Consider the following 11,700-nt stretch of genomic DNA (forward strand, 5'->3'; position numbering starts at 1 on the left):
GCGCTACGAACCGAGAAATCCCCATTTTTTGTTTTCCCCCAAACCATTCGGTCTTGCTGGTTATATCTGCTTAAAGGTAAACTGCAAATTACTTTCGCCTCCTCTTCCCAGAAAGTGTCTCGAATGAGAGTTGTGTTCCACCCACGGCTGACAGGATCTATCAAATCACTCACCCGAGCATCTGCAGGTAACCCTTGACAAGGTGATTGTACTTTGAAGGTTGACGGTATTGGTATCCACTGCTCCCCCAAAACTTGAATTGACTTACCATCTCCCACCCTCCACATCAAACCAGCCTTAAGCAGGTCCATAGTCGATAGAATACTGCGCCATGCCAGAGAAGGCCTACTCCCTACAGTTGCATCCAAAAAAGATCCATGATGATAATATTTGCCTCTTAAAATTCTTGCTACCAAACTATCCGGGTTTTTCAATATACGCCAGCCTTGCTTCGCCAGCATGGCCTTGTTAAAGCTCGTAATATCACGGAAGCCCATCCCTCCTTGTGCCTTCGACGCTCCAATCTTATCCCAACTCATCCAATGGATTTTTTTATCATTTTCCTTATGCCCCCACCAGAACTTCTGCATGATTCCATATATATTTGAAAATGAGTTGTAGTGCACTAAATATTTTCCATATATATTTATATAATTGGTTTTCATTATAATAAAATTTTAACACGGGGAGTTGTTGTAACACTAAATTGATTAATGTGCTTTTCATTTTGATACCATTTGGCATTTTGTCATCATGTAGACTCTGAAAGCAACATAAAATAAGGGGGAAAAAAGAGTAGGATTTTGATTACCAAGAGGTCAACATTATAACTTTTAAAAATCATGAGATATCTAAATTAATTTGTATTTTTAAATTTTAACCCAATGATTTCGCCTTAATAAATACCTTACGCTAACAATTTTTTAATGAAATCATTATCAATTTTCCTAATAAGGGGACCACGTTTTCCACATTATTGGCCCTATTGTATTGTTTAAAGAGTCAAAATTTCAACACTGAACATGCCAATTTGCTAAGCCCGATTATAATATGTTTTTATTGTGCATTTTAAACACTATTAAAACTCTTAGCGGAGGAAGACGCCAACACCAAATTAAATCCAACATATAATTCTGCACTCAATTTCCATTCAAAGCAATATATATATGTGAAAATTTTTTTAACTGATGTGGCAAGAGTTTTTAAATTAAAAAAAAAAAAAAAAATGCAATTCTTTTTCCATTGTCTGGCATTCACAGTTAGCCACGTCAATTTGAAAAATTTTCTAAGTTTATTTGTTTGACTCCTTAGCACTCCTCTATATTAATAGCTATTGGTTTTACAAAGAAAAATCCAAAATCCTTGTCCTTGAGAACGAATCAAATTGCACAGATTCCATAGTGGATAAGCTTTGTTCTTATATGGACCTCCATCTGGTATTAGATTCTTTTCCAAATAAAAATGGATTAGAATATATATAAATTGTTTAGAAAGAAAAAGAAAAACTCCATCAGGCCTGAGTTTTTGTCTGTTTTAGACATTCAGAAACAATTATAAATTGAGGGGAGGAGAAAATATCAAGAACTCAGCCTCGAAAGTCGTCTGTTTTTGCATTATATTATACAAACAATTATCAAATCATTCAAAGAATTTGCTTTTCAGAGGACCTAAACACCTTTCTATTCTTGCCTTGCTCTGAAGAAACAAAGATCTCCATAACCAAAAGCCTAAAGGAATAAGGAAGGAGGCGCTCATTGGAGAAAATGGAGAAGCTCATATCAAGCAGATCTTACTTGCCATTTGTGCCAGAATCTTTCATATTACCACCAGAAAGTAGACCAGGCCAGACTAAATTTCCTCTATGGGAGTCCATTCCAGTCATTGATCTTGGAGGAGAACTTGCCTTTGATCGAGCCCAGCTAGTTAAACAGATTATACAGGCTAGCCAAGAATTTGGAATCTTTCAGGTTTTATATAACTTCAATCTCTATCTCTCCTCATTTTTTTTTTTTTTTTTAAATTTTTCCTTCAAATTCATATTCAATTGATGATAGGCACTTAAAATCAGAATTGGGGTCCTCAAGAGGTAGCTCAATCGGCTAGGAACCACGCCTTATGAAGCGGAGGTCACTAGTTCGAATCTCCCCTTCCCCCTTCTTGTGTGGACATGTCAAAAAAAAAAAAAAAAAAAAAAAAATCAGAATTGGGATCTCCCTAATTCTTGTTATTACTCATTTCCCCTCCTCTTTTGGAAGGAGATTGTGAGAGAGACCCTTCTACTCGAGTAGGTAGCCCACCCGAGGGGGCCATCCTCCTTCGACAAAGAACCCCTCTCACAACCCCTGAACAATTTCTCTTTGAGAAAGGAATTGTAGGAGATTTTTGTCCTTAGAATCATGTTTTTTCTCTTGTTACACAGCTGGTTAATCATGGGGTTTCGGAGAAACTAATGCATGATGTATTGGAGGTGGCCAATGAGTTCTTTGAGATGCCTGCCAAGGACAAGGAAAGCTTATATTCTGAGGACCCCAAGCAAACTTGTAGAGTGCGCACAAGCATAAACTATGATAGTGAGAAGGTTCATTACTGGAGAGACAACCTGCGGCACCCTTGTTATCCTCTAGAGGAACACATGCAAATTTGGCCTGAAAAGCCAGCTCGTTATCGGTATGATTTATTCGACTTGACTTTGTGGTTGGAGCAATCCCTATCTAAATCTTTTTTTAGTTTTTGAAGAACCTATAAGGATTTGTTGCAGTTCTCTGTCCGAAGAGGCTAGGGACAAGAGAATTGTGGCAATCATGTGAGAGAGGGCTCCCAAAACTCGATATATAGGGGAAATTGATAGATAATATGACAAACTTCCTTGTTCTCTCCTCTTGTTTACAGGGAGGTGGTTGGAAGTTATTCGACAGAGGCAAGGAAGCTGACTTTGTGGATTTTGGATTTAATTGGTGAAGGATTAGGGCTGGAAACTGGATATTTTGGGGATGAACTCAGCCAAGTTCAGTTTATGTCCATAAATCATTACCCTCGATGCCCGGATCCAAGCCTAACCTTGGGGTTGCCTAAACATTGCGATCCTAATCTCATAACCCTCGTTCTTCAAGGGGAAGTGCATGGGCTACAAGTCTTCAAGGATGGACAATGGCTTGCAGTTGAGCCACTCCCTAATGCATTTGTGGCCAATATAGGCTACATGTTACAGGTACACCCTATTTTCTCATCTTCATCTTCCTCTATATAATTTTGCTTCCATTTCTTGCCAACCTTAGGGGAGACAATTCGTATTTGTACGTCAGGCTACAAGTTCAAATTGTGTCAAAACATAGGTATAATACTATACATGTCGTCAACCCTAACCCAACCTATTTAATGAAACAGATTACATTCTTTAATTCTAACCTACTAATTTCATGTTTGATTCGCAGATACTGTCAAAAATTATCCGTCCTAACCAACCCTTACAGTCTTATAATAAATCTTTTGCTAGATTTCAAAATATCACCTCCATTTCCTAGAACCTAGCCGTTAGAAAGACGAATAAACAAGGCAAAAAAGAAAAAGAAAAGAAAAAAAGAGAGACAGGGACTTTTTCGATTTGGAGGTGAATAAGAAGGGCAGCCCCAAAGGCCTCCATACAACTATACCACGGTTGCATAGGCAATCCAACCAACTATAACAATTACACCACGGGTTATCATCACCATTTCCAATACCCTAAGAACCAACCAGCCATCTTTTAAGAGTGGAAGACAAATACTCCCCAAGCAGCCTTGGCTCCTCCATGGTTGAGATAATTCCCTTTCCAAAAGAAATTTTGGAAGAACTTGAGTTACCGGGTTAATCACACTTCTAGGAAGCATAAATAAGGAAGACCAAAAAGTCTAGATAGCAAATAAGTTAAAATTGATTGATGAGAAATGCTACATAAACTTCCACGTGCTTGCTCTCAAATCCCAAGTGCATACTCCTTAACGTGGCAGTAAAAATCATCATTAAATTTAGGATGAATTACTATTGAATTTGAGATAAAATTGTGATTTTTATTGCCAAAAAGTAAGTACTTGAAAGTGCATGTAACATTTCTCTCGATTAATTGCAGTCGGCCTGCTAGGGCAACGCCTTGCTAGCCCAACTTCTTACATCCGTCTTCTCGAGCCTAAGGAAATATATTTCACTACAAAAAAAGACCTGTAGACAAGTGCCGATAAAAAATCACCTGCACTTAAAATTAGGATTGAGCTGCCAAAATAAGAATCAACAACAGTAAAATAAACACCGTTATCCAGGGTGTCAAGTAATTACATGCCAAAAACTAAAAATGTTAGTAAGAGAGAGTGTATGCCTAAAACAACACGATTTTCTTTAATCACAGAGCTAAAACAGATATAATCTCACCATAATATTGTAGCCAAGCTGCCATAAGTAATCTTTCCATCCCAAAAGCAGCAAGATATCAGATGCTTCTAAGGGTTTCTGCAATTGACCATTCAGGACTGCTGCCCTAAGATAAGAACTGCAGAGTCAAACAATGAGATGGAAACATGGACTTGCATTCTGAGGCTATGGGAGAAGGGAAAACATCTTTCCTTTTTCCAAACACAGAGCTAAGAACTAACCATCAGAGCCACCAATATGCTTCCCATTCACAAACACTAGTGGATCATCATGAACAACTCAAAATAAAATTCATAAAGAAAATCTGTCCTGCAATAAGATATAACCTAAATCATGAAGATCATTACATCTAGATGAAAGGTTAACAGAATTTTTTTTTTTTTTTTTCTTTTGATGAATTGAAAGCTCAACAGAAATAATCAGCACCGGCTTGGGAAGGCTAAGCCTTCTTGCTCTATAATTCCATTATTGCACATTGATTAATAAAATATGCTTCCAGCTGAATGATATATGAATCAACTAATAAAAAGCAATACTAACAAGAACAATATGTTAATGATAATAGAAAATATGAAAACAACAACGAACCAAATCCGATGGTCTCATGCGCGATATATTTGTCGGCCCTGCTTATTCTCTAGAAAAAGGGGTTCAATTACCTTGGCACGGAAACAGCAAATGGTTGCATTCACAAAAAATAAAAAAAAAGTTTCCGTACCATAGTAATTGAACCCCTTTTCTAGAGCCAAAAAAATAACGTAGAATTTTTCAGAGAAACGACTACGAGGGCAAAGGGAAAATATGAATTGGAATTGAGAGTTGAAACCCTAGGAGAAGAGAGGGCAAGAATCTGGGGGGGCGAGGGAAAGGGAGAAGGGTAAATTTTGGAGAGAAGAGGTCAACTAGGCGAGGAAAGGGTAGCGGTGGAGGGCGGCAGCAGGGGGAAGGGAGGCGGCGGTGGGATGGGGACAGGAAGAAAGAAGCGAGATGGACTAAGAGGAGGAAGAGAAAGGGAAGAAGCGGGTCGGGGGGAGTGGCTGAAGACTGAAGTGGGGAAGAGGAGAAATGTGGGCTCCTTTAGCTTTTAGGTTGCTTTTGGCTTTTTTTAGCCACCCCACCTAAAAAAAAAAAAAAAACCATAAAAACATTTACAAATTTTTTTTAATCTTAAAAATAAAAAATTTGAAAAGGACATATATATACCCTTCAAACTATGGTCCCGTTGCCAATGTCCCATAAACTATCAATTGTGTCAATATCTCTCATAAACTACTAATCCATTGTGAATGTCCCTTAAACTACCAATTATGTCAATATCTCCCCTAAACCACTAAAAAATACTAATGTCCTCCCAAGATTAGGAATAAAAAATAAAAAAAAAATAGCGCTTATATGCAATCAAAATTTTATGGGTATTTTTAATTTCATGATTAGTTCTTAAATCAAGAATTTCTAATTATGATTGTAGATTATGAGCAACGGGAAGCTGAGCGGTTCTGTACATAGAGTTATGACGAACAAAGACGTTGCAAGAACAACAGTCACCAGCTTCATCTATCCTTCCAACAATTGCCCTATCGGACCTCTAAAAACACTTCTTTGTGATTGCACTCGTCCACTCTATAAAGATTTTGTGTACAAGGATTTTATTACCACCTATGCAGCAGACACTCCGGCCGGAGTTCCGCCTCTCGAGCGATACATGATCCAATATTAAGTAATTTAAAAGTTGGTCGAGATTGTTACAACAACATTGTGGATAATTGTTAGATAAAAATGTTGTTTATAAAATTACTGTTGTAATATATGCACCAATGTATTAAACAGCTTGTTGATTGGAGAATAATTGCTATGGTCTTATTGTGTATTTTCAAATGATGGAAGAATTCCAAATCTATATTGCTCACAAAATTTGTTGCTAATGGTCAAAATAAAGCAAATAGATTTCCTTGATCGTTAATTGCTCACAAAAAGAGTAAGTTCTAGCCATCAGACCTTGTATCAGTTGTCTTCCCAGTGATGGGAAGCCATACAAATTGATACAATCTCTAGTTAGTTTACAAAGAGAGAAAAATCCCAAGTCCATGAAAAAGAATCAAATTACACAGATTCCCTACTGTAAAAGCATTGTTCTTATATCGGTTTTGTTTAGAAAGAAAAGTATGTTCCCCAATCGAATGGTACCATGTGGTCCGGGTTACTACCCTAATTGGATGGTGACATTTGGCCTAAGTTATTACATACTCTTCCTTATAAATAAGAGCTCATTGTACTAGGTAAAAACTTAAGCATTTATCATCTTTATAGATTTATATTATTCTCAGAATTTTTCACTGACTTAAGCATCAGAGTGTTCCTTGCCTGCACATCTAGCAAGTCACTTTTTCTTGTTTCTTGTATTTGCATATTTTCTGGACTAGACTACCGGCGTGCGGTCAACTGTACTAACACTAATATGAGGCATGAGTTTTTGGTTGTGTAAGTCATCCAAATCAATTATAAATTGAGGAAAGGATTAAATTTTAAGAGTTCAACCTCATAGAGTTGACACTGCCTTCAATCATTTTGGCAACAGAGTTGTTTCTGTATTCCAATATTCAAATTATTGGCCAAATCATTGAAAGAATATGCTTTTAAAATACTTTGAATCCCCCTTTTTCTTCTTTCTTCAGGAAAAATGAAGATCTGTATAGCTAAAGGAGTAAGCAAGGAGGCAATCCTCCTCTGACATTTCACTAAATCACAGTGCACTTATTTGAGAAATGGAGAAACTCATATCAAGCAAGTCACACCTGCAATTTGTGCCCGAATCTTACATTTTACCACTGGAAAGTAGACCCGGGCAGACTGAAATTCCAATTTGTGAGACCATCCCAGTTATTGATATGGGAGGAGAGCCTGGCTCTGATAGAGGACAACTAGTTAAACAGATTATACAGGCCAGCCAAGAATTTGGTTTCTTTCAGGTTTGATATATGTACTTCAATTGTTTTCGTCTCTCTTTCTCTTTAAATTTATATTCCAATTTTGATAGTCATCACTTTAGCTTTTGTTAGAATTCTTATCAAAATTCATTTCAGTTGATTAATCATGGGGTTCCAGAGAAACTAATGCATGATATGTTGGATGTGGGCAATGAGTTCTTTGAGCTGCCTGCTGAGGACAAGGCAAGCTTATATTCTGAGGACCCCAAGCAAAGTTGTAGACTCTACACAAGCATAGACTATGATAGAGAGAAGGAACATTACTGGAGAGACAATCTGCGACACCACTGTCACCCTCCAGAGGAACATATGCAATTTTGGCCTGAAAAGCCTGCCCATTATAGGTATGTTTGTGCACTCATGTTCTTATATTGTATTGCCCACAGACAGTCCAATATATTTCCTTAAATTTCAAAGATTTTCTAATAATTTCAGAATATATAATATCATGTGCCTCATCTTTTTCTTTTCTTTTTTACAGGGAGGTGGTTGGAAGTTATTCAGCAGAGTTGAGGAAGCTGAGTTTGTGGCTTCTGGGTTTAATTTGTGAAGGATTAGGACTTGAATGTGGGTATTTTAGGGATGAACTCAGCCAAGTTCAGTTGATGGGTATAAATCATTACCCTCCATGCCCGGATCCATTTATAACCTAGGGATTGCCCAAACATAGTGATGTTAACCTCATAACCCTTCTTCTCCAAGGGGAAGTGCATGGGCTACAAGTCTTCAAGGATGGACAATGGCTTGCAGTTGAGCCTCTCCCTAATGCATTTGTGGTTAATGTAGGCCACATGTTGCAGGTACATCCCTATTTTTCTCATGTTTTATTTGCAATTTTACCTCCATTTTGTTTGGTCAAAAACCTGACTTCTTACCTATGTTAAAGTAATGGTTAAGTTATTAAATTTAAATCTTCCTATCAGCTTAAGTTTTTGGTACAACCGGTGATTTCACATGGTATCAAAGCCAAAGGTCATGTGATCTCGAACCTTGACTCCGTCAAATCACTCCCCATTTAAATCAAATATTCCACGTATTGGGCCTCACCAATTAAAAGAGAGTTTGAGCCCACACGTGAGGAGGAGTGTTAAAGTAATGATTAAATTATTAAAGTAATATCCCTTCCTATTAGCTTAAGCTTTTGAGATAATTGATAGTTTAACGACCTAACCCCTTTAGAACCTAAAATCTATAACAAAACCCAAATTTACACTCTCGCTTATTGTTAAATCACCATTTATCTCAAAATTTTAAGTTTATAGGAAAAGGTAAATAAAAATTTATATTCATACATTAACATGACCCGAACTCGACACGTGACATAATGATAATAATTTTTTACAAGGTCTGTGAACCCAACACGAACCTAATACAAAATTAGAATGTTAGGGTTGAGGGGTTTGACCTGATTAATTAAATAGGTCGGATTAGGATTGACCTATTTATAACCTCGACACGACCTGAATGCCATCCTTACCTTTTAGGCTTATATGGAAGAAAAAATTATGAATATTTCTACTTTCATGATTAGTTTTGTTATGATTGTAGATTATCAGCAATGGGAATCTAAGGAGTGCTGAACATAGAGTTGCGACGAACAAAAAAGCTGCTCGAACAATAGTTGCCAGCTTCATCCATCCTTCAAGCAATTGCTATATTGGACCTGCAAAAGCACTCCTTAGAGATTGCATTTCTCCACTCTATAGAAATTTTGTGTACAAGGATTTTCTTAGCACCTATGTAGCAGACACTCTTGAGAGAGTTCCACTCTGGAGCGGTATAAGATTTAGAGTAAACCGATATGAAATGGGTGTATACTTGACGTGATTGTTGTACTAATATGATAAATCCAGACGTGATTGTTGTACTAATATGATAAATCGGGTTTCAAGAAAATGGTGTGTAAGAATTTATTTACCTAAGTGGGGCACCACAAAGATCATTTTTTGTATTTTGGTGACTTAATTCTTTCGCTGGGAAGATTTAAATTTCAGATAAGAGAATACATATTAGGGCTTTTCCCTTAGTGCTTGGCAAAGCTGATATATATGCAGTCGGCAGTCCCCATTGCTTTGTGATTACTTTGATGACAAATTGAGAAGGACACATGAATCCTCTAGTGCTTGTTGAAAGCCTCCTAAGCATGACTGCTATTTGTTTTTAAATCTGGAATAACAAGAAGGAAAAAGGGGGAGGGGAGGATTTTATTTGTTAATCAATGGTGAGGTGAGTGCCACTATTGAAAGAAAAGTTGGTAGGTTTACAAAACAAGAGGCCTGGAAATGTCTTAGAACTTTTTGCTTTTATCAGATTTTGTTGGAGCTCAGTTTTCAATTTTGCATATCTAAAACTATAGAGTTGGCTATTTTCTAAATGTAAGACATCTGTCAATTGTTCTCTCAATTTTTCGACGGAAAAAACTATGAGGCATATTACACAATTATCTTTAAACCATCATTTTTAACAAAATCAATAGATTAACCATTAAATTTCTAGACTCATGTGAACCTCACAAAAATTTAATGATGGATTTATCTGTTCACTATGGAGCTTGTTAAAAGATGGTTGAAAAATGAATGAATTCTATCATTTCTCAAAAATTATTGCCTACTGGTATGGTTCCCACTTGACCGACTTATAAATTTTTAACAAAAAAATTGCTGACGTAGTTATTTCATCAAATTTATATTTTTTAATATTGAAAAATTGGCTCGAAACAGTTTTGGGGGCGATGGTTGGACTACCCTTTTAGGGATGGTTTGACCAACTCGAAGTCTATTTTGTAGTGGCCGACCGCCCAGGTTTTCAATATTAAAAAAATAAAAAATTGATGAAAGGGCCACATTAGAAATTGCCTAAATTGTGGTCTTAAATTTGTAAAATTGAAAACTCGAATCTAAAACTAAAAATAGCATGTATTGGCTTGCTATTTTCTTGATGCTATAGTGTGAGAAAATGTGTATAGGGGTATTATTTTGACCTTATGCCAATGACAAGAACTAAATTAAGAAACCAAAGACCCTAAAAAACTCATCTCTAGCCCAAAATTCCAATTATCACTATTCTTAATCTAGCTTAGTGCTTGCTGGTGAAAACTTCAATCAAAATTGTTAGTCTTTGAACATTTCCTTCTCTACAAAGTGGGGTACACATTAAGCTTACCCACCTTACATATAAAAGTTTTTTTGACGCGACATAAATGTACAAATAATTTCAAAATGTTCTATGTTTTGAATTATAAAATAAAATAAAAATGAAAACAAAGATTTTCCTCCTCGAAATCATCGTATAGTAGAGAAAAATGAGAAAGAAAATACGTATGTATTGGATTGGATTATAATTTATAGTGGTTAATGAAGATTGAGTAGAGAATTGAATGAGAAATGGGCACTAAACCCACCACCTTTAGGTTGAAAGTGGTGAGATTAGATGAAGCACCCAATGTGAGCAAAATTGCATGTGGATGGGAAGCATTGTGTGCCTTCCATGGTGGGCAGGGATCGCTTTCTTTGTGTGTACGAGTTTCTTTCTTAAACACATCATGCTTGACTTTTCCTATCAAACTGTATCATTTAGGATTACTCGATTAACACTTTTTTAGGGATCACATCTCGGGGTTTGGACAGCTATTAACCCTCCTAATTATTTATTATTAATTTATTAATGCTCCATCATTTCACTAACAACACTTTCATTTCTTTACATGGTAATACCACTTTTGCCCTACTTCTTCTGTGTTTATCTTTGTTGACGTCTAAATGACAATTATTTCTTGATTTTTTTATTTTTTATTTTAAAAAAAATCCAATAATGATCGATTAATATTATCACATCAATATAGCGTGATGGCCGTTTCTTATCACACTTTGCTAATTTGTCTTTGCTAAAATAAAAATTAAAAATTAAAAAAAATTTAAAGGTTGATTAAAATTGCCACATCAGTAGTATAAGATAATGGTAGAATTAAAGTGTGGTTTTTAGTATTACTCTTAGAATATATGCATACATTTTGTTTTTGTTTTTCCTAAATTTCAATAAGATACTGATTACATTAAGGAAATTTATAGAAGTAATCTTTTAGCTCGATGCTGATTAGTGTAAATTTGGGATTCAACATGTTACATGGCATAAATTTATGAGATTAGTGGTACTTTTATCATTTGACAAAGAAATTATATAGCCTCCGACAAGACCAGGGGAGAGGGATCTTAGAGTATATTTAGCATTGCAATTTTGCAGGTTAAACGCGTGCTTTTAAATAAAAGTGTGAAAAGTGTTTTGTTTCGGGAGTGTGTGTAAAAAAATGGTAGTGCAT

At 36.1% G+C, this 11,700-nt stretch overlaps 1 protein-coding gene and 1 pseudogene across 1 annotated transcript; both read left to right on the top strand.

The window, feature by feature from the left end:
* Positions 1–1,598: 1,598 nt before the first annotated feature.
* Positions 1,599–6,118, top strand: LOC132166065 (hyoscyamine 6-beta-hydroxylase-like). The gene is made up of 4 exons (XM_059576817.2): positions 1,599–1,967; positions 2,420–2,667; positions 2,890–3,208; positions 5,870–6,118. The coding sequence occupies exons 1-4, from the start codon at positions 1,764–1,766 to the stop codon at positions 6,116–6,118; spliced, it is 1,020 nt and encodes a 339-aa protein (XP_059432800.2). The 5' UTR covers positions 1,599–1,763.
* A 1,045-nt stretch (positions 6,119–7,163) lies between these two features.
* On the top strand, positions 7,164–9,212 carry LOC132165799 (hyoscyamine 6-beta-hydroxylase-like; annotated as a pseudogene).
* Positions 9,213–11,700: the final 2,488 nt, after the last annotated feature.

Source organism: Corylus avellana, chromosome 11, assembly GCF_965113065.1.
Source record: "Corylus avellana chromosome 11, dhCorAvel1.hap1.2, whole genome shotgun sequence".
NCBI lineage: Eukaryota > Viridiplantae > Streptophyta > Magnoliopsida > Fagales > Betulaceae > Corylus > Corylus avellana.

What these genes read in the sequence shown, in the direction of transcription:
- LOC132166065 (XM_059576817.2), top strand. Translation starts at nt 1,764, where the DNA reads ATGGAGAAGCTCATATCAAGCAGATCTTACTTGCCATTTGTGCCAGAA. An exon ending in AAGAATTTGGAATCTTTCAG is followed by an intron (nt 1,968 to 2,419) that starts GTTTTATATAAC and finishes CTTGTTACACAG; the next exon opens with CTGGTTAATCATGGGGTTTC. An exon ending in ATATAGGCTACATGTTACAG is followed by an intron (nt 3,209 to 5,869) that starts GTACACCCTATT and finishes TTATGATTGTAG; the next exon opens with ATTATGAGCAACGGGAAGCT.